The sequence below is a fragment of the Micrasema longulum genome, unplaced genomic scaffold (genome assembly GCF_059751315.1).
Source record: "Micrasema longulum isolate JH-2025_06_02 unplaced genomic scaffold, ASM5975131v1 h1tg000040l, whole genome shotgun sequence".
Taxonomy (NCBI): domain Eukaryota; kingdom Metazoa; phylum Arthropoda; class Insecta; order Trichoptera; family Brachycentridae; genus Micrasema; species Micrasema longulum.
In genome coordinates this window covers 1,027,577-1,052,531 of record NW_028277247.1, presented here as the reverse complement: position 1 = coordinate 1,052,531, position 24,955 = coordinate 1,027,577, and the positions used below count along the sequence as shown (strand labels likewise).

General features: G+C 35.3%; 3 protein-coding genes across 5 annotated transcripts in view; 1 reads left to right on the top strand and 2 right to left on the bottom strand.

Annotated features, from left to right (window-relative positions):
- Positions 1-8,558, bottom strand: part of nonC (serine/threonine-protein kinase Smg1) — a 241,624-nt gene extending 233,066 nt beyond the window's left edge. Inside the window, exon 1 of the mRNA XM_088226792.1 lies at positions 1,508-8,558. Coding sequence (XP_088082918.1) covers positions 1,508-8,392 — 6,885 coding nt within the window. The 5' untranslated portion in view covers positions 8,393-8,558. The remainder of the gene's footprint in view (positions 1-1,507) is intronic.
- Positions 8,559-10,772: 2,214 nt separating this feature from the next.
- On the top strand, positions 10,773-12,218 carry LOC148285358 (ribosomal RNA-processing protein 7 homolog A). Its single transcript, XM_088226781.1, has 2 exons — positions 10,773-11,196; positions 11,429-12,218. The coding sequence occupies exons 1-2, from the start codon at positions 11,166-11,168 to the stop codon at positions 12,166-12,168; spliced, it is 771 nt and encodes a 256-aa protein (XP_088082907.1). The 5' UTR covers positions 10,773-11,165; the 3' UTR covers positions 12,169-12,218.
- Positions 12,219-24,277, bottom strand: LOC148285357 (integrator complex subunit 15). Of its 3 annotated transcripts, none has more exons than XM_088226754.1 (6): positions 24,002-24,277; positions 23,627-23,925; positions 20,393-20,650; positions 17,232-17,385; positions 15,470-15,771; positions 12,219-12,447 (listed from the first exon to the last, which is right to left on the bottom strand). In XM_088226754.1, the coding sequence occupies exons 1-6, from the start codon at positions 24,072-24,074 to the stop codon at positions 12,295-12,297; spliced, it is 1,239 nt and encodes a 412-aa protein (XP_088082880.1). In that variant the 5' UTR covers positions 24,075-24,277; the 3' UTR covers positions 12,219-12,294. The 3 variants fall into 3 exon arrangements, with proteins under 3 accessions (XP_088082880.1, XP_088082894.1, XP_088082887.1); XM_088226768.1 differs by having other exon boundaries at positions 17,232-17,326; positions 24,002-24,266; XM_088226761.1 differs by lacking the exon at positions 12,219-12,447 and having other exon boundaries at positions 15,526-15,771; positions 17,232-17,326.
- Positions 24,278-24,955: the final 678 nt, after the last annotated feature.

The following is a 24,955-nucleotide window of genomic DNA, read 5'->3' as shown; positions in this document are numbered from 1 at the left end:
AGATAAATAATAAATCTAAATCTGAGTCAAGTATTATTGATAAGATTAAGAAAGGGTCTCTGAGATGGTTTGGTCACGTAGAACGAATGGACGACGAAAGAATGGTGAAACAAGTATATATGGCGAAAATGAACGGCAACGTGAGACGAGGACAACCAAGGAAGACGTGGCATGATCAGATAAACCAACATCTTTAGTCTGGTCATGTCAAAAGCAGACAGAACCGAAGGGCATGTATGACAAGATTTATGAATGTGGAAGAAGCTAGGAATGTATGCCAGGATAGACGTGTGTGGCGGTCCATTCTCTCTGCCTACCCCTACGGGGAAATGGCGTGATGGTAGTAGTAGTAAATAATAAATGAAATCTCAAAGTTTATTTTGCTTAGAATATTTGTAGAGGCATATTGCAAATTGCAATGAGGAAGTTCAGTTGTTTTTAAGATTCCTTTTATTTCTTAATAGACTATCAAACTAAGTCAACATTATTTTTTTTTATTTTTACGTATCGTAGTATCAGCTCAATGTATATTTTAATTTTTGTAATTACTCCGCCCGTGACATCACAAGTTCTAGTCAGAGAGTTTTGCTAATTAGTGAGTTGGCTTCCCGGAAACCGGAAATCTATCATATCACTATCATTGGTTAATTCTTGAGAGCTCTTAATGTAGTTGATTTTCATAAATTTTTTTTACGTTTTTAAGAAACTTTGCACTATAATTAAATGCTCCAATTTTTACCGCGTGTAAAAAAACACTTTTCATATCCAATTTCCCATAGCACTGAACTTCCTCATAAATAGTAAAAGTTCATAACATAATTTATCAATTTACTTAATCTTTGAATAATCTTATTGTAAAAAAATGCTGAATGCAATCATAATTTCCTTATCCACATCTAATGGTGCATACAGCACTGTATTGATACACCGACTGCAGCATATCATAGTTAAATAAAGGTAAGACCATCAATCTAAAGGAAGCATCAGTCTTATTAAAGCATTTGCTACTTAAATAAGCAGTGAAAATTATATTTTACTTTGATCCAATCGGAAATCAGACCATCGACCTTATACTTGGTTGACCAACAAGTTAATCACTACACCACGAGGCAGACAATCAACCAGATAAGGCTTAATATATATTATTTACATAACCTAAGTAGATACATTAAACTAAAAATTATATTTTCTGTCATTTTATTTCTAGCTTTTAAAAATCAAATTATAGAAAGTGGTCACGTTTGACACTGATATCATGGTTATAGGTTTTAATAGAAAGTTATATTTTATTACCAACAGTAAAAAACTATAAAATATAATAGGCTGTGAACCTATAGAAATAAGACGTAAATAATAATTCAGTTCATTCTAAAAGTAATTAATATTATTTCAACACACAAGTGCAAATATTTGTTTTAAAGGTTATTTCGTTGAATTGTACAGTTTTGAACTTTATAACTTGAATGAAACAAATTCAGTAGAAACGGAAAATATAAAATTGACATACCTCTACTCCGGTGACTCCCAAGGCATGCTCCAGGTTCGGTGTCATCCGGAATGGCACTTTCTCGGGCACACGAAGAGTCTTTCCCTTCTCGAAACAAACATTGTAATCTATATGAACTAATTCACCGGTACTTAGGTCCACTAGAACATTATCAAGATGGCGGTCCCCCAGTCCGATGATGTAGCCAATGGTGCTCATAACTGCCACAGAGAAACTGTATTGCCGCACTGTACGCCACCACTGTCCCGGAGTGACACTACCACACCACAACTCCTTAGCCAACAAGTCCTTGGGTGTTTCTGCCATTAATTCAACGAGAACTTTTTTCAAGACTGCGACAGGCCATTCTTTCCTGTTTTCTATGTTAACACCGGCGGCGTTCAATAGAGGAGTCAATTTATTATAAAACAGTTCCGAAGGTCTGAGAACTGTTACAAATTTATTGTTCTTAGCTGACATAGTTACAGCTTCCCGTTGCTGCCAACGCTTATACAGGGCAAACAGGGGAGTGAGGTTGTCCACCCAGCTGATGAGACCGGAGCGAGGGCCCAGGGGAATTACCGAGTAATGCCGCGCTCTGTAAGTCTGATCCCGGTTGTCTTCTTTATCATGAGCCAGCATTGTATTCGTGATAGATAGAAATTGCATAATTCTCTCATCCAGGTGAAGGTCTTCCAGTCCCTTGAACAAGTAAGTGTAGGTTTTCCCATCTGACCCGTGAAAAATAAGCTTTTTAGGCTTGGTCTTGGTTGGTAAGATTGCGACTGTATTGTTGATGGACAAAATTGTCACCCGGACGTTGGAGGATGTATGGACACCGGGCATCGATATTACTGTGTGATTCATCTTGGATAATGTGGGGCTTATATCTGACATTTTCAGCACGTACGACGATCTCTTACTTGACTTTTGCTGTAGTTTTATTTGTAGTTCTTTAATCGGTAACCAAGATTCTTGGGGCTTGTCAGGATCAGTAGGATTTCTCAATTTTTCCAACATACCAGTTATGGATTCTAAAAACTTGTCTTGAAAATTCTGTTCGTGCGGAGTTTCCGGTGTTGCCGATGTTATATCCACTAACTGCTCCAGGACAAACAGAATAGGTTTTAGAATGATACGATGTTTTTCACTAATCAATTTTTCCTTTTCTTCCGATTGAAGAGTTGAATTATTTTTGACTTTGAGTATTTCCATGTCCAATTGGGCTAGGCGTCGAGTTATTTCCGAGTGATGTTGGGCAAGTGTTCCCAGCCATAGCTCATCCCATAGAAGATTGATTCTTCTTAATTCCTTTACTAATATTTGAACTTGAAGTATTGTTTCGGGCGCTTGTTTGGACAAGGTATCTACCATGTCCATAAAACAAGAATTTAAATCGTTATCTTTCTCACTTTCAGCATCACTGTTGTCTACAGTATCACCAGTACAAATTTCAATATTTTCAGCATCAATGAAAATGGATTTCGGAAAACTGATATCAGCAAGGTTAAGTTTTTCATTTTCTACAGCTCCAACAACAGCAGGGAAAGTGATCAAATGTGGAGTATCTTCCGCTAAACGGCAAAGTAACTCTGACACTCTTCGTCTTACATAATTTTCAGGATGATTCAATCTGGAAAACAGTTGTGGAATTATAACCTTCCAAGGGTGAGTGGGAGTATTGGCTAGTCCCGATTCTAAAACATTCTGTAATTCCATCGCATGTTTCACTATTAATCTCAAAAGTCGTAATGTTGCAGTAACTATGGCGCATTCACCATTGTGATTTACATTTTCACTGGCTGAACTCAACTCCAAAAATTTGAAATACGCATCAGCAGAAAGCTCGTAGTATGAAAACACTCGTTTTTGAGCTTGTCTCCAGATATCAACTAGCAAAACAAGGTGCTCGGGATATGCATTTCGTAGTGAAGTTACACTTCTAAGTTGGCTTTCAATCATTTCGGAAGTATTGATTTCATTCCAATCGATATCTTCATCATCACAAGTTACTCGAGTTTTGGATAATATTTCACAAATAGTTTCAAAGTCTTCTGAACTACCGAGCAACATGACACTCTGAATTTGTAGTTTATCATTTTCTGTCAGTTGCCCTCCGATGTTAGAACTGTACTCCACCATTTTTCTTCCCCACCGGAAGCACCAAGAACCGAATGTAAACCAAGCTTTTGCTAATCCGGGACATTGATTAACACTAAACTGAAGTAATTTTCCAACTGCAGAATCGGATATTGGAATGACATTTGCGGAAACATTATTATTTACAAGACCGATTTCCGGTAATGCTGTCACGAGTTTAGTCAAAGGAGAATTCAAATTATTAATGAGCAACTTATCATTTTCATTTTGAACCCATTTAGAAAGAGTTAAAAGCATTCGAGTTCCTTTTTCCCTGAATTCATAAGTATGTTCTGCTAATGTAAGCCTCTGGGATACTCCGAGAGAAGAACTCGCACATAAATTGATAGCCATCTCTCTGGTGTCTTCTTGTAAATAAAGTAGTTTGGACGTTTCCATAATAGCTGTGACATTATTCAAGGACCACATGTTCATATCATATGAATTGGTTGACCGCACAAATATATCATAAACATCTTCTAAATTCTTAATTGTCACATTAGACAAGCTTTGGTTTTTTAGGGTAGAAAAATATTTCACTAAATCTCTTCTTGAAGTGTTCACATTGCCATGTTTACGGCTGGATTTCACTAAATCCAGTCTCATACACTCAAGTAGGTTAACTTCCATTTCCGAAGAACTGATCTTGGTAAAATAATCAGACCACCACATTACTTTACTTAATATGGATGGATCAATATTCTTTAAAGTTGTTTGATTCAAAAGTGTGGTAAAAGGATTCATTATCAATTTTCCGTCAATCAGCATGCGTTTTAATCCAGTAGCGGCATAGTGTAATATATGTATATTGGACAACAATTCACACGGCAAATTCCTCGACAACTCGTGTAAACTCAATTGTAGAATACTAAAGTTTTCTTCAATAGTGTTGGTTGCAATTGGTAAACAATCAGGGTGAAGCAATATATTGAAAGCAGCATTTTTAAGTCTGGATTCAGATTTATCTAATAAATTATAACAAGACCATTCCTGTTTAATTCCGTGATTATTATTTATCCATTTATCCCAATCACAAAATTCTTCGGGAAAGATCACTTCTTCGCTAGCAAACTTATTTAGACAAGATATCTCAATAGAATCATTTTTCAAATCTGACGATTCGGTGCTTTCTCGATCGATCCAATTCTTCAGGTCAGACCAACATCTAATATTTTTGTAACATTCTTTAACCTGATCATCAATAAATTGTTTTTCTACATCATCTAAAACACGATGATTATCTACATTTGAAGATAATTCGGCACCAGGTAAATTATTTTCAATGGGTTTTTTAAAATAAATATTACAATAGTTTTCTATCGCAGACTCAAATCTCTTAGCACTCTGTTCAGCCGCCGCTTTTAACCAAGGGAGTTTAACTCTGTAGGTTTTCTTAATCCACGTATACAAGCCAGTTAAAGCCTCGGGTTCCTTAAGTTGAAGGAGAGCTCTAGCCAAGGAAATGCAATATGCGAGCACGTCGACAGACAGAGCGGGAGTAGAGTTATTAGAAGCAGAAGCCAAGAGGAGACAGTGAGCGTGACGCACCACAGCGGAGGCATGACCGGCGTGAAGACCCACTACCAGCGCGGCAGGACGGACGCGGCTCAACCACTCCCGGCAAGTAGAACTGTTAGTGTGGAAGAAGGTTCTTACTGATGGAATCACTGGCAGCATTACTGTGGCACAACCTTCAGCAGCATTATGAATGGCTTTTTCTAAACATTCTAAAAATTCAATCAATAGCCTGCTACGTCTTAATTCATCAACAGGATTTTTCCTAGCGAGGCCAATTTCCGCAGAGTGTGTAGAAGTGTAAGTCAACTTTCTAGCCAGCTGCTTGATAGCAGTTTCAATATGAGTAAATGTTTCTTGCGGTTTCCCGATAGGAGTTCTTAGTTTATGAGAGATGCATAGACGGGCAGCTTCCCAGGTAGCCCACATACTCAGGACCGAAGAAAAATTTTGGGCACATTGCCTAAAAAAGGAAACGTGAGCATCATTACCATCTTCATTTTTCAGAGGCCAACAATTCACGAGTGCATCAGGCAGCCAACCGTCTTTATAAGAAACAGCGTTTAATAAATAACTCATAAATTTCTTAAATTGTTGAGTAGACATTTGCCCGCACGCATCTCTCATTAAATGTTCTTTTTGAGTGCTAATAATGTTTGTCTTATCCAACTTTAACGATTTCGAGGCTCGATACTTTTCAGTTTTGACATCGGATGACCGAATCAAGTCCAATATAATAATGTCCCAAGGAATAAATGAGACAATGGTCGAAAATTGTTCCCTGATAGAATCTTTGTTGTTATCTAAATGGATCAAACACAATTCACCGAGTCTTACAAGTATATTGTAATGTAAAAGCGCATTGGATTGAGTCATTAATGTACTCATATTCTGCGCTACTCCTTCCACCACTCTTTCATTGATAGAAAAGCCAGTTTCAATAATATTTAAAATTAATTCCACTATCAATTTAGAGTTCAAACCATTTGGAAAAAAATTTTGGAGTTGGGTGAGAATGTCATTTGTCCAAATTAATAATAATATAACAATATCTGTTTGCAATTTACATTTGAAAAGTTTATTGAACAAGGTTACTATAACCCCAAAATGTCCCGATGTTGGGCTAATATTGGATACTTCTCCCAAGGATATATTAGATAATCCAAACATATCACAGACATTGGACCTCGGTTGACCGTACGATATTAAATCACTAGAAGCGACAAAGTTGTTATTCTTCTTACAATGCGAGTACAGCAAGTATATCACAGAATATTGCACAAGTGGATTCTCAAAGGCAAGTTTCTGGTCATAAGGCTTTAGCTTCACAGCCAATAGCTCTAAAATACTAGGCTGAAGAGCCCACATTCCTATTATGGAATTACTAGCATTAGCGATATCTGTAAGACAGCGTAGGTTAAACAGAATAAGAAGTTCTACATCAGAGTTGGTATACACTGTCACGGTACTAGGGTCACTCGCCAATAAAATCTCAATATCAGGAACCACGACTTTGTACGACGTCTCCAAATCCTTCAGAACATATTTATAAGCATCTTGCAGTAACGGTATATTTTTCAAATTCAATAAATACTGGTAAACCGAAACCACCGCTTCTCTTATTACTTGATTGTGCGAACTCCGAAGTTTCAATAAAGTTGATTCTGGTCCGATAACAGTTTTAATGAATTCTATTGGCAAGTTTCCCGAAATTTCCTTGATGGTTTTTCTGATCAAATTTAATAAAGATATTATGGCTTCGTCTGTTCTCGGGGAACAAGAATGCAGTTGTAAGTCAATAAGTTCATACAGTAAAGAGAAATTCGAAGAGACTTTTGTCTGCAAGTGAGTCAAAAAAAGGTAAGCACACTCATTCCCAGCTACGATCAGTTCATCGTTAAAGTATAATTTAAGGGTAGATAGGTAGGTGCAGATCATTTTAATAAAGGACTCACTCAAGAATGTCCATGTTAAAGAGGGAGATATATTAGGGTTTAACATTTCACCCAAACTCTTTGTCACCGTGTTAAACACATTAATAAATGAAGTGATCCTTTGTACACACTCCTGGGGATTAGCTGATGGGTCTTCCTGCTGACTAGGATCCCCACTCGTCAACTGGACCAGCTCTTCCCCGTAGGCCAACATATCCTCGAGGAACTGTCCCAACAACTTGACAGAGAAGCCCAAGTCCGCCCTCCAGTGAGTGCTGAACTCCCCCAAGGTGGCGAGGGCAAACTCCTTGACTCTCCGGGACTGAGCAGCGTCCACATGCCAGCCGACTAGAATATCCACCATATCGATGAAGTGCTTGGCGAAAGCGTCGGGATAAGATTTGGAGAGTACTACGATAGCTTCGATGGCGACAGTGAATATTTTAGCGGAATCCGTTGCCTCTATAATGCTCTGCAGTTGAGTCATCGCTGCAGGGACATTGTCACCCAGGGAAGGTTTTTCAGAATCTAATATAAACAGATGGGAAAAGGATGACACTAGCATGGCTTTAACTTCTTCATTTCTTTGGCAAGCGAATCTATCCAGTACCCAATCCTGGTGTTTCTTGTAATCTGAGCCCATAACAAATCCAATGCGGCCCAGAGATGCTGATACTTGAATTTTAGTTTCGGTACTAGGTGCATCGTAGAGAACTTCCAATAATGATTCTGCTAAAATATCGTAAGATCTTCTGATGTATCTCACATTGTCAGGAAGCATGAGAGCTTCCTGCAACTTAGAACAGATAAGGAGAGACTTCTCCACATCAGTTTCCCCGCATAACCTTCGCAAAAGTTTAGAGATTCTAGTGTCTTCGGGTAAGGCGTAAATGAAGTTAGATTTAGAATCAGATTCGTATTTTTGATTAGCATAGGTGAAGCTAACATTGGTATTGGAATCACCAATACTGTGTTTGATCAACGGTTCTTGAAATCGTCTGTGAGAACCTTCCGATACATAGCGGTCATTTTTTCCTGAAAATCCGCCACGTGCTCGTCCAATTCCTCTCCTCTCGCTAGTTTGACCACGGAACTCCCGAAAATCACTGGCATTTTTTGAACGAGGTTTAACACGTCCATCTTTTTGGGAAAATACCAACGAAGGGTGCGATCGACTGTCATTGGAGTTCGTGGTTGGTCGATTACGGACCTCCAAATGTCCAGGCTGGTTATTTTCAGGATCTTCAGCTGCTTCTATGTTGAAGTCTCTGGAGCTCTTGGAAGCTTTAAGCTTGCCAGCTGAATTATTAGATATCATTACCTAATTATAAGTATGTACAATTCAACCGGGTAGAAAAAAAACATTTTTCTTTTTCACTAGAATATTGCAAGACATGTATTTTTTAAATATTTATAAATGATAAAACAGAGAAGACTAGACAATCTTGCAAATATATATATATGTGAAGTTTGACACATGTTATAACGTCTAGGCCATAGATTTTTTTCTTGTCTATGTAAATTACTTTTTTGTGCTGCCATTACTAGAAATGTGCGAAAATGTTAAGTACCTACTTGTAATATTAATTTAGAGTAAACTTAGCAAGGCCATGTTTTTTTATTTCTTTTGGAAATATTAACAAAAACAAATCACAAGTAATACATACATAAACACATACAAAACAAAATATTACTGCATCAGTGATCCTATATGTAAAATGTGCACACAAATTACATAAGAACTACCTACACAAAGAATTATTAACCTTATATTTTTAATAAATTTTAAAAAACATTACTAATCAAACATAATTTCAATTGGTACATTGACTATGTTAAGAGCGTTCCTCACATATGTTTAAAAGTATTTCGTAAAAGATTTTCGGAAAACAAGTACTGTATGTTGGTAAATGGTGTAATAAGGTAAGTATACAGGAAAAATAAGTTTTAAAAATGAAATGTGTAATAATATAAAGTAGAAAATTTCAAACCACGCTTTGAAAGTGAAAAAAAGGTGAATTGACCAATTTCTGCTTTTAATAAATAAAAAAATAAAAAACACGTGACGTGTTGTTTATAGTTATTTAATATATATCTAATTTAATTAATATTTTAATCAAAAGAGGAGGTGGGGGCTCCTCTCCACCCGAATCTACCGATTTATTTTTCTGAATCGACCTATTTTCGCTTGATCCAGTTGGGCAACCCTGCGTGATCCAATCTGGCAACCCTGGGGTGGACGCAGGTAATGATGGAATAATCGAAATATTTAGATAATCGAACTACAAGCACTCGAGACATGCAAATAATCGAATTCAAACATCGAATCAATTGATTTTTTTAACCGTGAAATGTAAGAAAACGGCCCAAAAAAAAAAAAAAAACAAAATTGCTCACTGTTGGGTGGGGTAAAAAATACATGTGTAATAACAAAGTACTTCAAAATAATAATGAGGAAGTTCGGCCCTACGGGAAATTTGATATAAAACATGTTTTATTACGCACGGTAAAAATTAGAACAATAAATTGTAAATTTCTTGAAAATGTATGAAAGAAAGTTCGCCAAAATCAACCAATAATATAACGTTGTGATAGTTATATGTCGGCCTCGTGGTGTAATAGTCAGCGCGTTTGCCTACCACGCAAGAGGTCTCGGGTTCGATTCCCGACATGGTTGATTTGAAATATTTATTTTATAAGGGTGTTTTCACACTAAAATATTTCATAGTCGCTGGACTGGTATCTGAAGCGTAAGACTGATCATCTGACCTTCATGTAACACAAAATGATCAAAATACGCTGCGATTGGTTTACCAATACAGTGCCCTATGCACCATTAGGTGTGGAAAGGGAATGATGATGACGATGATAGTTATCCTATTTTCGTACAACAAACTAACAGACGTGAACTTAATACGTCGCACGCAGAGTAATTTCAAAGTAAAATCAAAATTAAAATCATAATGCTGATGTTACGATATACAAAAATGTTTAAAGTTGTGAATGTTTACCCACATGTCAGAATTCATATCTCGGTTGTTTAGAAATGTCAAGTCCGAAATCATATTTCTTCTTCTTCTTCGTTTTCTCATGGCCTTTTCACATCTCAACTCGGGTGTTCTGGCCAGTGTCGAGTATTTTTTTTTTACGTATATACACATGTGTTAGTAATATAATATGTACAAGTTAGTATGTTAGTATTTAATATAATATAAACATATAATAATAAAACATATTTACAGCTTTACACCATTTACAACTAGATATTTACATAGGATTTTAAGTACACGTTTATTGGGTGGGGACAGGAGAGTTAGAATATGAATAGGGAATGGGATATTAATACCAGAGAGGTCGGATAGGAAATCAGGATAGCCATCATTTATGGGGCATCCAAAAAAAATATGATTTAAATCTTCCTCATCAAGCTGACATTCGCAAATGGCAGAGTCCCGGACATGGATTCTGAACAGGTGAGAACCATTGCAGCAGTGCCCAATGCGCATTCTGCATATGGAGGATGTCTCAAACTTGTTCAGAATCACTTTGGAAAACCAAGGCTTTTCTGTTACATTTGGTTTCAGTTGGAAAAGATGTTTACCCTTGGCTTGGGAGGAGGCTACCCAATATTATTGCCATGTGCGAATTTGAAATCATATTTCGATTGTCTCGAAATCTCAAGCCCGAAATCACATTTCGATTGTCTCGAAATGTCAATTCCGAAATCATACTTCGATTGTCTCGAAATCTCAAGTCCGAAATCATATTTCGATTGTCTCGAAATCTCAAGTCCGAATTCATATATCGATTGTCTCGGAAAACCATTTCGAATGAATTCACTCGAGATATCTCGATTATTTTTCCGATTAGTACGAGTGAACTCGATTAGTTGTAAGCATTTCGAAATGTCTCGATCTTTTTAATCGAATATTTCGATTATTCCCACCATTAGACGCGGGGATCGCTCGCTTTGGCTTATATTTGTTTCCCTATGATTTAAAATGAATTGGAATTCTTAAATTTGTTATAATAATTTTCATTAGTTATTGACATATCCCTTTCATTTTATATTGTAAAGATTCAAGGCAAATATGGTGCATGAAAATTTCGCTGGGTTTCGAGGTTAGTTTCACGAATTTTCTAATTGTTATTATTATTTAAGTGTCTTGTTTTTGCGTGTATTTTTGCAATTTAATAAATTGTATCCGTACCCAATAATCCCGTACTTTGCGGGGAAAAACTTTGAAACGATTACATTATTGTCTTTAACACACTTTTCAAACTTCTACTTTAGTAAAATAATGTTTAAAGACTAAACTCATCTTACATTTTTAAATTTACTTGTTTTTTTCAGTATTAAAACTAAGGTATTCTGCAAACAGTCACACCGAACATACAATTTACATGAAGGAACATTCTGTGCGAGAATACAACACAGCTCGGCCACCAGGAAGAACCCTTTTCGTCCTTAATGTGCCTCCATTTATTACTGAAGAACAACTACAGCATATTTTTGAACGAGCGGGAGACATAGAGTCTATACTCCTACAGGATAAACCATCATCTTCAGAAACTAATGTTAGTTCAATTGATAAAACAAGTTTCAAAGTGGCTTATGTAGTTTTCAAGAAAAAAAGTGATCTTATTAGCGCTTTAAATAACCAACACCATATTCCGATTTATGAAGAGAATGCATCGATTACCGGAGCTGCCCGTTGGATTAAAGAATATAATTCTTCCATACCCAAAGTTGACGACCTTAAAAAATATGTTGAAACAAACATGAAGAAGTATGATGAAGAAAAGAATGACAAGTTAGAAAACGCCAAATCTCTGGGAGAAGCTGATGATGAGGGATGGGTGACTGTCACGAGGCACAGTAAAAAGCCCGGGTTTGAGCGTAAAGAATCTGTAGGAAACAAAATCATGGCAAAAGAAAAGATGCGACAGCAAAAGAAAGAACTTAAAAACTTTTATTCATTCCAAATAAGGGAATCCAAGATGAACCATATCATAACATTGCGGCAGAAGTTTGAAGAAGATAAGAAGAAAATCGCTCTCCTTAAAGAGTCACGGCGATTCAGACCATTTTAAATTAATAGATCAAACCACTGTTTCAAATATTAAAAGGAAATTAAAAACAATTTTTTTAAATTATTTATTTTACTATAAGTAATATTATTATTCATATATGCATGTGAAAATAGTTGGGCATCACTGTTAAGGGCCTTGTTGGTGGTGTTTAATAACAATCCTCAGCATTCTGTTCTCGGGTAGGGTGGACAGTACTGCCAGGAGTGCTTGGATATTTCCGTAAAGACATCCACTGGCGAGAGCGACCTGAGTAGCTTGAGCCACTCTTTCTAAACAAGTCTGAAAAAATGCTGCAGTAAGAACGTGTTTTGGAAACATTACTCATTTCATAACTTAAAACATCTTAAAAAAGCTACATTTTGTCTCCAACAATATACAATGAACGTCCAAATCTTTGTAGAAAAGTACTTGGACGTTTATCAAGATTGACACATGTATATATCAATAAATAAGTCAACTCAGGTAATGTCAGTCTTGTTATCGTTATAAATACATACTTTTATATTTTTAATCTTTTGATTGAGAAAAGTATTATTTATTATAATAGTAATTAAATTAATTGATTTAATTGTAGTGGAATTCCCTTAAAAGTTGTTCAAATAATTTTTTTAATATTTTTTTGCACCACAACAGGTCAGGAGGCCCAATTACAGCGGTGAATTCCACAGAATTGAGAAAAATCGCAAAAAAAATAATTGTGTTCTTACTGGGAATAAAACCCGGAACCTTCCACGAGTGAGTCATTCTACTGCTATTTTTAATGTATAAACAATTTGAAAAATCCCATGTCACAAGGCATCCAAATCGTCAATAACTGGATGTCATCTAACAGACTCAAATCCATTTAAAACTGAGCTTCTATTGAGAACGACAAAAAGCGACAAAACCTTTTAGACCAATCTCCAATTTCAATCACAGGTTTTGATCTTACCCCCAGTATAAATGCTCATTTAGATTCAGACTTTCTTTTCATTCCCAGGTCAATAAAACAGGAAGTGCAGGCAACAACACATAAAATATAAGCTTTTCTGGACAGTATTCAAATCCCTTCATGAAATGTCTCCAAGATACCTATCGGGATACCTATTAGGGGAAATACATGTGAAAGAAAATCTACTCGCCAGCATTTGATTCTGGCAGAGGAAAACTTGTCAAAATCCGACACTTAGGTTCAGAGATTGTCCTTTTGCCGTTGTCAGCCCCTCTACATTCACACTTGCGAATTGATAGTCCCAGTCAGTTTAGATCTCTACAGAAATCTCCCTTCCTTTGTTTGTATACATTTTAAAATCAGAAAATATAATAGGTATATATTGTAGTTTAGTTAGAATGTAAGTTTACATATAAAATTGCAAAGAGCCCTAGAGGTGATTTTTTTTTTTTTTTGGCTTAGTAATTTATTTCAGTCTGAAACTACCCTACTGGAAAGGAAGTTTTTCTTGGGATCGAGGTGGAATTGGGGACGATAGAGCTTTCAGTTATGACCCTGTAAATTTGTATTGGGATTTAATTGATACATTTCATGCAGGAGGCGTTCTTCCAGTGATGTAAGTCCTAGTGCTTTTAATCTACCGTGGTAAGGCATCCTTTTGAGTAATTTGGGGATTTGTGTAGCACATCTTTGGACTTTTTCCGATAGCTCGATGTCTTTAGTAAAGTAAGGTCTCCATACTTGATATTCATACTCCAATAAAGTTCTTACATAGGTCTTGTAAATTTTAAGAAATATCTCTGGAATAATATTTTGGAATGCCTTTTTAATCAAGTAAATTATTATTATTGACTTGGCATTCTTGGCAATAGATGTGATGTGAGCTTCCCATTTTGAATCCATTGATATGATTTTAATATTTCGTCACTCTCTATATTAGATGAAGGTGCTCGATATATACCAGCTAGTAAGTAGTTAAAAGATGAGAATTATCGTACTTCGTTTTCAATCTTATTTGTAATTGTTCTCCATTTAATATATTGTTGACATATATAGCTATCCCACAACCTTTCCTGTTAGATTGATCGTTACTAAAAATGTTATGGCCGGGAATATGAATGATTGAATCTGTAATGTTAGGATTTATTTATTCATATTTTTTCTCTTACAAACTATAATTATTAATAAAAATAATGTGACCTCACAGGGGTTACCCGTGCCGAGGACACGATGATTTGGTTATAATAATGATTAATGGCTTGATTTTATTTATTTGTTGAATCAGTAAATCGAGTTTGGCCATGAGTGATGCTAGGTTTGTATTAAGGATGCAGATATTAGAAATCATTTTCATTGGTTCTGGTTTTTTGGAGCGATTCTAGCAATTTCATTTACACTGATAATATTTGGTGTGGCAAAAAATATTTAATTGTAAGATTGGATTCTCCTTTCTCCATCCGCTCACACAATTACTTTCTTAATTTTAGTATATGTTTACGTTCCATCGACGTTTGATCTCTTTTAATGGACTTCGCTTTTTTGGTTTAATGTCTATATGACGCTTAAAAACTATCTTCATTGGACGCGGTTTGGTAGATGTATCTACTTTTCCAAAACGTACTGTTGCAATAACACTCTCACATATTGACAATGAAATACCTTTCAATATGTCCCGCGCAGCCAACTTGTCCGAATCGATCTTCAGTTCCGTTTCCCCCGCGTTAGATTCAGGCACATCAAATATTATGATATTTCGAGATTGTCTTTTTCGTTCTTTTAGCTCCGCTATCACATCATTGACATTGTTACTACTGTGATTGTTTTTGAGTTTCAAAACTTCCTCTTGCAGGTCTTTGATCATTTTGATGAGTATGGGTATCCCCTTGTGGCAGTCTGTGCAATGGAATGGCAGAACTCTGCTTTTGAGTTGGAGACACTTAACTTCTGTAGCTGTCAATCCACTACAGATACCACAAACATAACTTTTACACCCAGCACACCTAGCTTTGTTTGCTTCACCGTTTAAATCCACTTTACATTGAATACATAAAAGATATCATGTTTATCTCCTTAATTTCCTTAGCTTTATTTTTATTTATTTCAATTGCTTTAAAAAGGTGTGAGTTAGTTCAAAATTTTACAATACACTTTTTTGAAGAAAACTATTAAAAAACCTTCTCCTACAACCAAACACTAAATGTCACAAATTAATGTGTTACACTAATTAAGATATTGACCAAATTATATTTAATTACTATTTTTCAAAGAGCAGAACAAAGAAGCACTTTTGATAGTAGATGTTATTGTTGCAATGTAAAAAAAATTAAAAAATAGTTATTTAATTTGATTAACGGAATAATAAATGATTACCTGGATATTGGCTTCTGAAATAGTGGTGACTTCTTTTCTTTTCGCTTTCTCGATTCGCAGAAGAATAGGAGGTACAGCCTGTGCTAAGTGTTGTGCACTAACTGTTGCGGGAGGGCCCTGGGGTCTTTTCCCTTCGTGAAGACTTTGTAAAACCCCTAAATGTAACTTGACATATAACTGTAACTCCGATTGGGAATTGCCATTGGCTATACTTTTGCCCGTTGGCTGTTCGCAGATGTTAGTTGGTTTCTCTAGCTTTATTTTCTTGACTGGAATAACTGTACAATCTGTCATTTCAATATCTGAAAAAAATTGTTATTACTAAAATCATTGTCAGCCAGTTAAACATTGCATTTAAAAAAACACAACGTGAATTACCATAATAAAGAAGGAACATTCTAAACGTATCGCGTTATCTCTGAATATATATCACACTTTTTTTTACGTGTTTATATAATTAACATATTCCAACAGAGATGAAGAACATTTTAGAAAAGACAATATAGTATTCTGGCCATATTTGAACATCTTTATTCCTTCAATTCTTTTATCTGTTTATGTTTGTGAAGTTAAAGAGCTGAAACCTTTATTTATGCGGGTGAGATTCGAGAATTGTAAATGTTACAGGTGTAAAGTGGCCACTTAAACCAGCCAATGACAGGTTATAAGCCCTGTAGATGCCTAGACTTCTATATTGCCTTCTCTAAAATATTATTCATCTCTGTTGTAATTTGTTAATATTGACAGCTCCCCAGGGAGTTGAATCCAGTCCTTGTCTACAAAAATTTGGACAAACTCAAAATATTGTTGTGTTTATAAAGGGCACAATTTTCATGATGTTTACAATTAAAAATAATTTTAAGAATACAATGTTGTTTTATTTTATTCTTGAAGACGTGTTTTACCAATAAATTAAGATTTGAGTAGACTACCTGTTCCAGACGCACATAATGTTATAAATTGAATATTGAATAGATGAATGTAGCAAGGGACCCCGGTATTCGTTTGCTTAGTGCTAGGCTCTCAATAAAGACAAATGGTTCGCTTTTGAGCCTGGCCTCAGCGATACCGGGGGCAATATAGCCAGAGAATACCTATTTGTAAATGAATAAATTGTATTAAAATTTTTATGTCATGTTTTGTAAGGCCCTAGAAAGGACCGTAGTATTGTATGTTGCGCGCGTCGCAGCTTTTGGTGAAATGACCCGCACAAGTGGGGTGCGCCGCTATTTACGAGGCTGGCGGTGTACTGCGAGTGGTGGGGGAAAAGGTATCCCCGCCACACTAGGCCAACCGGTGCAGCGTTACTGCTAGCCTCACGGAGCTTGTTGCGCGCCGCTTTATAAGTCGTGTAATTTAGGAAAATAAATCAGTTGAATTCTTAACTCTAAACAGTTAACAAGTGTTTTACTAAGTTCTCCAACCAGTGTTCTCCCCGCTCTTTGCTCCGCCCTGCCAGTCGACTGCCTCTCTACACCTCGGACCGGGTGGAAAGTCCTTTCCAGGACTATTGAGGTTGACTTGCGGTCGGCGTAGTTGTGCCCCTACCTTCCGACTTTGTCTTTGACTCTGTTGGGAGGGTGGCTTCTTCTTAACGTTTCACAAAAACCACATCATCAGTCAAAGGTTAGTAAAGAGTAAAAATGTTTTATCATACATTTTAGGTTATTTGTAGCCTTTTTATATTATACTCTTATTGTTTCCCTTAAATTACGTTTGTATATTCCACTTTATTGTACATAAAATATTTATATTAGCTTACCGGGGTCTCGAGTCACGGGTATGTAGAGGGGAGCGAGAGAACACCACTGCATCAGTCCCGCCAATGGAGAAAGAGCAGTCATCGGTATCCCACCACTGGGTAATACAGAGGGGTTCAGATGGGCAGACAAACAGACTTTTGGATTTGAGCAGACCTTTCGACAATAAGTCGATACATAATAATATTATTGTGTCATATTATCAGCATATCACTAAGATAACGATTTATTTTATTTTTGTACCACAACAGGCCAGGAGGCCCAATTACAGTACAGTGGTAAATTACATCACAAATCACCCAGGCTTGAGCAAAATCACATTGAACTTTTGTGTTCTCACCGGGAATCGAACCCGGAACCTTCCGTGTGTGAGTCGATGACCACTAACACCACGGAGGCAGCCTTTTTACAATCAAAGAAATAAGAGTTTTGCTTGATGATGTATAGACCGAACTAGAAATATGTGCAGTGTTTATATCTTTAAATTAACTATGAATGAAAGAAGTTAAATACAGGTAAACGTCGTTTTGCGCCGGTTCGATTTACGCCGATTTACAATTACGCTAGTCGGCGTCGGTGTGGGATTCCCCGGTTCGGCCGACACCAGATGACAGTGGGCGCCGCGATTCTAATAGCAGACACACTTTTTCACGTTGTTTTATTCTATTACCGTGTGCGTGAAATTGTTTCCGGGTTAGTTTTAGTTTTGCTTTTAAGAAAAAAAAAAAAGGTATGATTACATAGTTCAATAAAAGCAAATGAAATTGGATGCTTTTTTCAAAAAAAGTGTGAGAATTTAATTAAGTATCTACGAACTGGCGAGTTAGTATTTACTATAAAAAAAATATTATTTATATCAAAAGATTATTATTTATTTTGTAAACTAATTTAAACTGTATTTATTTAATACATTTATAATTAATTTAGTATTAAATAAACATGTTAGATTGTTCAAAAACCGCCTAGATGCACACAGCAATGTATAATAACCACGTACACTTGATATACCACGCATCAGCTTAATAGCTGCTAGTGTATCATTATTATTAATAAAAATAATAATTGTTCTTAAAATGTTGACACGGAACCTAACCTTATATCTTCCATTATATTTGTGTTCATTTTACGCCGGTGTCTCTCGGAATGGAACCCCGGCGTAGAACGACGTTTACCTGAACTAATAATGGTTTATAATTTATAACATTTAAAACAACAATATTCTCAAAAATAACCATTGAAAACTACATATTCAGTAGAGTCATTATTCCCTTTCGGCACCAAATGGTGCATAGGGCACTGCATTGGCACATCAATCGCAGCGTATCTTGATCATTTTTGTCACACGAAGGTAAGATCAGTCTCACGCTTCAGGTGCCAGTCCAGGGACCGTGAAATATTTTTAGAGTAAAAGCACCCTTTTAAATAAATATTTCATGTCAACCATGTTGGGATTCGAACCCCAGACTTGCACGGTAGGCAAATGCGCAGACCATTACACTACGAGGCCGACTTCAGTTAAACGTCCAAAATAATTAATATAGAACCGGATGCGGATCTTTTAAAGTAAGCGGATGCTCCGCGGATTTGGAGGTCCTTCGCAACTCTGGAAGGCTACACCACTCTGTCTTTGCATACAGATCTTTCCTCTACATTCATAGATCTTCTCATGCACGCACTGATATTACGACTTTTGAAATGTATATTTTCAAGTATTTGTTGGATTTGGACATGCCATGTCTTTCGCGGTATCCCTCATTGTCTGCATGTATCAACAATTGCGTTGTTAATTTTTTTAGCGTTTCTAACATTAAAAAAAAAAAAAATGACCTGCTAAGCCTCTATTAAGGCTTGTCAACAGGTGGGAAAGATGGGATATGGAAAGAAATTATGAAAAATAGATACACCACAACACCCAGACTAATAGAGAAAAAATCTTTTTTGGATTTTTTTTCTTGCAACTGGTGGGAATCAAACTCGCGACGCCAGTTTAACAGTTAGCTGTCTAATCAACTGCACTACATCGTCTTAATTTATTGACATAATAACTTTATTTAGCATTGTGTAGTTCTAATTTTTATATTCAAAATAAATTAAAGTATTAAAAAAAAAATGTTATACTATTTAACTTAACAATTTTTTTATATTTTAATTTTGATGCTACAATATTTTTAAAATTTTAGATTTTTTAATACTCGCTTTCAATTTTACTTGTGATGTTAGTCGCGTCACTCTTCCTACTTAGTCGTTCTAAGAAATCGTGGTCCAGTAGCTAGTGTTGCAAACTCAAGGATCAGACGTCCGAGGTTGGAACCCCACTTTACCCCAACTCTTTCATTTTCTAATAGCGAGTTATTTACAACTCGTTGGAAATAGCCACCGAAATTATTGGGTAAATTATAAGAACGCTAATACATCTTTAAAAAAAAAATCAGTGGATTATTTTTCTGCTATGAGCGTTTATGATTGACGAATAATGATGGCAACATAGATTAAAACTGTTTAGTTCCCAACTATTTTCATTCATTTTTTATGCATCTTAGGGAAGTTTCGTCGCGTAATTAAATGTTCATATTATATTACATCTAAGAAAGCATTTTTTTATTACAATCTTGGGTAAAATTCCTTATAACTGTATCTTGATATTTAAATCATTGTTTTTATGTTTGCGTTAACCAAAGTACATACAGCCCATTGTATTTCTGTAAACTGTAGCTAACTTCGTAGTTGACAATCATATAATGGTTTTTGACAAAATGGGCGATTGTATTAGCCGATGGCGTATTATTACTCTGAATATTTTAACACTCATAATTTTCCCAACGGCACCTACTTATACATAGGTCACTGAATTGATACTTCAACTGTAGCATATCTTGAATACACGAGATATATGATACAGATATCCAAGGATTATGAAGTATTGTCATTGAAACGACTAAAACGGAAATTGAACACGGGAACTCAGGCATAGTAGGCAAACACACTAACTTGTAGAGTACATGGTGGACTAATCTCGACTCAATTATCTTTTTCAGCGATGAGCTCATTTTAACTTGAGTGTAGAACAAGTCAAGAACACTCGTCGAGGGTTCCAGTTCTATATTAAGCATAGAACTGTAGCTTTCCTGACAGACTGAATCTACATAATACTAAGAGGCTTTACCCATGAGGTTATGACTTCCAGTAGACTTTTAGGAGGCGGTGAAAACGTTCCCTCTGGGCCTTCCTTGAGGTAAATCTCCACAACTGCAGTCATAAAGTTGGCCACGAACTGAGGAGCGATTTTGGGGAGTATTTTCAATGCTCCTTCATGGGTGGGATGTAGTATGAAATAATCTCTCACTAGACTATGAGCCAGGAGGAGAGACGGTTTGGATGTACAGCCAGTTTGTTGGAGCCAGGTGCCCATGGCCAATAACACCTACAAAAACAACATGCATATTTTATTTTTTAAATGTACGCTAAAAAGGTTTTTAAAAAAATAATCTAAATCTAGATGTAAAAAAAATAAATAAAGATAAAGAAAAGCAACATAAATACAACAAAAAAATTCAACAATATTTCAAATGAAATATTTTGTTGTGGTAAAATGGTTTTATTTGATGTTTTATTTCGTTTTAATAGGAAAATATCATGCTTTTTTTACAATTTTAAATTAATAAGGGTCTATGAAATACTGGTGAGTAAAAAATTTTTTTCTTTGTACACTTATTAGTATCATAAAAAATATTTTTTAATTCCCGCGAAAACGGTCCATTGGCCAATGGGCCAATGGGCCACGCCCCTAATAGGTCACGATTCGGTTAAATTTTGAACTTTGTTTGTTACCATTTAAATTTGAATAGAACATCGTCACGAATCTTGACGCCACAATTGTCAAGGCCAAACATTTCGCGTTTTGGTAGACATATTTTTTAACAATTTGATTTTAAAATTTAAGCATAAAAACATTTCTCCACAATATCCATTGAAAATTCAATTCATTTCATTCATTCATTTTTCTAAATTAATTTCACATATTTTCATTGGTATTTGCAGTATGTGATATTTCCCTACTGTCTGGTATGTGTATGTCAGCATGTATCAGTGGCGAGCCATGAATTATTTTATAGGTAATCTACAAATATGATAATTAATTTGTACCTACATATAAGTACATAATATACAAGTAATATAATAAATGACTATTTTTTTCTGTGGTTCTGTGAAAATCAACTCAAACAATTATTTTTAACCATGCAATATACATATGGAGCTTTATTCTACACTATTTTATACAATATTTGTGCAAAAGTTTATTTGAAAACACCACAATTACATTCAGTAGATATTTCCATTATTATTGAAATGTCAACACTGAACACTGGACGATTCCTTTTCAAATAAATAATACCAAGAACGGACACTTCAGACGCCACATATCCTATGTGATACATAATATGTCAACGGTATCTTATCAAAGAAAAATAGAACTTCGGCAATAATGTTCGAAATACTAGTTTCCGAATAGAGAATCATCAAATAATATTTGTAATCTGCAAGCTTGTTTTTATTTTTTACATATTTATTACAGCAATTTACAAGTAATTATTTATACATCAAATTAATTAAGTGGTAAAAGTAAACATACATATTTTTTATTTTTGATGTTGGTTCATCTAAACTGCCCAACTAGGGATAGCTTCCCCGTTCTAAGGCAGTAAATTATGTATTTTATAATAATATTAAAAAGTAATTACAGTTTTATCATAATGTGTGCTTTTTCAGTCTTAAAAGTAAACAATAAGTTTAAAAAGTTTTAAGAAGTCGTGAAGTAGGGAAAACACTTTCTTGAATAAAAAAAAAGTTAGTAGTACAAAAGTAGAGTAGGATTTTTCAGGTAAGCGTAGATATTCAGTACAATAAGACTGGAAGTGAAAGGTGAAGATAAGACTTATGAATGTAGAAGAAGCGAGGTCCATATGCAAAGACAGTGCGATACTCTCCGCAAAGGCTTGCCAGTTGTTTGTCTGAGGTATTCGCTTCACTCTCCACTAATCTGACGGATCTGTCTGACTGACTAACTAAGCAATGTGTTCCCCTTTTATAGAGCACTTAGTTAGTTACAAAACAAATTGCATAATACAAATTGCTTAATACGAATTGAATAATTCAAGAAAAATTAAGTTATTGTGTAAATACTACCGAGCAGCAAATCTAAGTTTTTAAAGAAAGACAAAGAAAACAAAGTCATCATATAAAATATTTTTCTTAAACGGATTGTTGTACTCTCATATTTGTTACATATTGTTTCTTAGTCATTACACAACAGGCTAAAAATACAAATAAAATTTTACTATTATATCATACAAAAAATATCAATGTGCATATGCGATAAGACAATCTAAAATATGTCTAGAAACCTGCTCATAAAAGGTCTAAACAAACCTTAGTGGATTAAATTTAGTACTTGTCCAGTAGCCTTTAGACCGGTGGTTCTTAACTGGTGCTCTGCGGAGCACTGGTGCTCTTTATGCTGACTCGTTTACTGTGCGATTTAAGTTGCAGATATAATGGCTAGATGGCAGCACCCTTGCAAAGTGAAGTTGTGTGCGCTCACCTCACAATAGCGCCAGCGGTCAAGTACTCTATCAAGAACCGTTGTTTGGTTACTAGTTACTAGCACTTCCGCGCAGGGGATTCCCCTAGCGTTATTGTGTTTATATAGCTAATAGATAGACCCTGTTTATAACATAAGTGCATCTTTAATTTTTTTTAAATATATTACAGCTTTCAACCTCATATTTGTGTGAGCTAGGTTTCTCGACATTAGCCGCCAATATTAAAATGAAGAAACGCAAAACCTTGGCAATTTGGATGAAGAAATGGAAGTAGCTAGTTAAATTTTAAACTTAATATTGCTCAAATTTTTAAAAGTTGACAACGTCAGGTGTCACATTAAATCATTTTCGCCACAAAAAGTTCCATTCGAGTATTCATGTTTTTATGTATTTTTAAAATTAATTTAATTTATAACTTGTCTGTAGTAAAATAATTAGTTTTATTTTTAATAAAAGTTATCTTTGCATGTTTGAAACTTTAGTTTTGGTGTACCGCGAATTTTCCCTATGATCAAAAGTGCTCGCTGACTTCAAAAAGGTTCAGAACCACAGCTTTAGACAAACATAAAGTATTACAACTTAACTACATGACAATATTATTTTTTAAAAATGATGAAGTATTTTAATTGGTTATTTGTATTTGTTTTCTTTCATACTAAATTACTATGCATTCATTATTACCATTCATGCCGCCTAAGTGATTTTTAGAAACCTTGATTGGTTTACACTTTAAAGTGATATTTTTAAAAGAGGGCATGAGTATTATTGTAGAAAGAACATATAATTTCACATCTTACCGGTGCTATTGAGGCCGAAATAGCCATGCTCGCCAATTTACACATAAACTTCATTCGTCTACTGGCTTCAATACCCCCAAATAAAGATAAGAAAATAGTATTTTTCGCAGTCTCGTTTAAAGGTCCTGAGAAATATTCACACAGAACATCTAGTAACTGCAATTCTTGCAGTGGATTCATTCCTGATGATCTCCGCATACCGCGACGGTCAGACTCGCAAAAGACAAACTCGCGCATCAAATCCACTGCAAGATCTAGTTGCTTTGTTGATGGGATATTTCGTCCCGTTATTAATTGTTCTGAAAAATAAACACTCTTAGACGTAAAGTTTTTATACAAAAATATATTTAGAGACTAATAAAATGTAAATCGAACCTATTCTTATTAGAGCTTCTTTGGCACAAAACGGAAACTCCTGTTTTCTCAAGCTGTATTTTATGTCAGACATTTTACTGGTTTATTGACGAGTTGACACCTAATGTTTTTTAATTTCTTATTAAGCGTAACGCCAACCAACTAAAAATAGCAAAATAATTTAATTGATTACGATATTTCTGTTATTTGACATGTCGAAATGCACATCAGAATCAATCTAAATCTAAACGTCAAAATCAAAACAAATTATAGACTTATAGACAATGTAGACTATATGTTTCATCTACGCTTATATTGCTTATTGAAAAGCCATAGACAACTTCGGATAAAAGCAAGAGCATACCATAAACGTACGGGTGATATTTCAAACGCTCTCGCGGGCGTAGAAAAAGCTTTTATCTCGCGTATTTTGTATGTAAATACACGAGATAAAAGTGTTTTCTACGGCCTCAAGAGCTGTTCAGAATAGGTCGCTAAATGCTCCTGGTCGGGTGAAATGTCCTCATCGACTAAAATAAATATCGATGTTTTCATTATAATGAAGAAGTTCAGTGGTCATTTTTAATTTTGTTTTATTTGTAAAAGACAATATATGTCGTATTATCAGCGCTATGATTTTTTAAAGTTTTGTGACATCAGAGGTTCTCTTCCGTTAATTCTCGATCAGTTCTGCCGATTGGTCCGTTGACGATAAGCAAACCGGAAGTCTTCCATAGCTCTTTCGTCAATGGTTGATTCATATAAACTAGTGACGTCGTTCAAAGTAGTTAGTTTTTATTATTTTTTTCGTACATTTTCAAGAAACTTTGCTTTACAATTTAATGCTCTAATTTTTACCGCGCGCAATAAAACATTTACTGTATCCAATTTCCCAAAGGACTGATGTTCTTCATTGAGAGCAGAAAAAATAATAGAATATATGTGTATTTATCCGCATATTCTCTTTTTGAATTA

What these genes read in the sequence shown, in the direction of transcription:
- LOC148285358 (XM_088226781.1), top strand. Translation starts at nt 11,166, where the DNA reads ATGGTGCATGAAAATTTCGCTGGGTTTCGAG. An exon ending in AAATTTCGCTGGGTTTCGAG is followed by an intron (nt 11,197 to 11,428) that starts GTTAGTTTCACG and finishes TGTTTTTTTCAG; the next exon opens with TATTAAAACTAAGGTATTCT.
- LOC148285357 (XM_088226754.1), bottom strand. Translation starts at nt 24,074, where the DNA reads ATGTCTGACATAAAATACAGCTTGAGAAAACAGGAGTTTCCGTTTTGT. An exon ending in TTTCGGCCTCAATAGCACCG is followed by an intron (nt 20,651 to 23,626) that starts GTAAGATGTGAA and finishes TTGTTTTTGTAG; the next exon opens with GTGTTATTGGCCATGGGCAC. An exon ending in ACCCGTGACTCGAGACCCCG is followed by an intron (nt 15,772 to 17,231) that starts GTAAGCTAATAT and finishes AATTTTTTTCAG; the next exon opens with ATATTGAAATGACAGATTGT.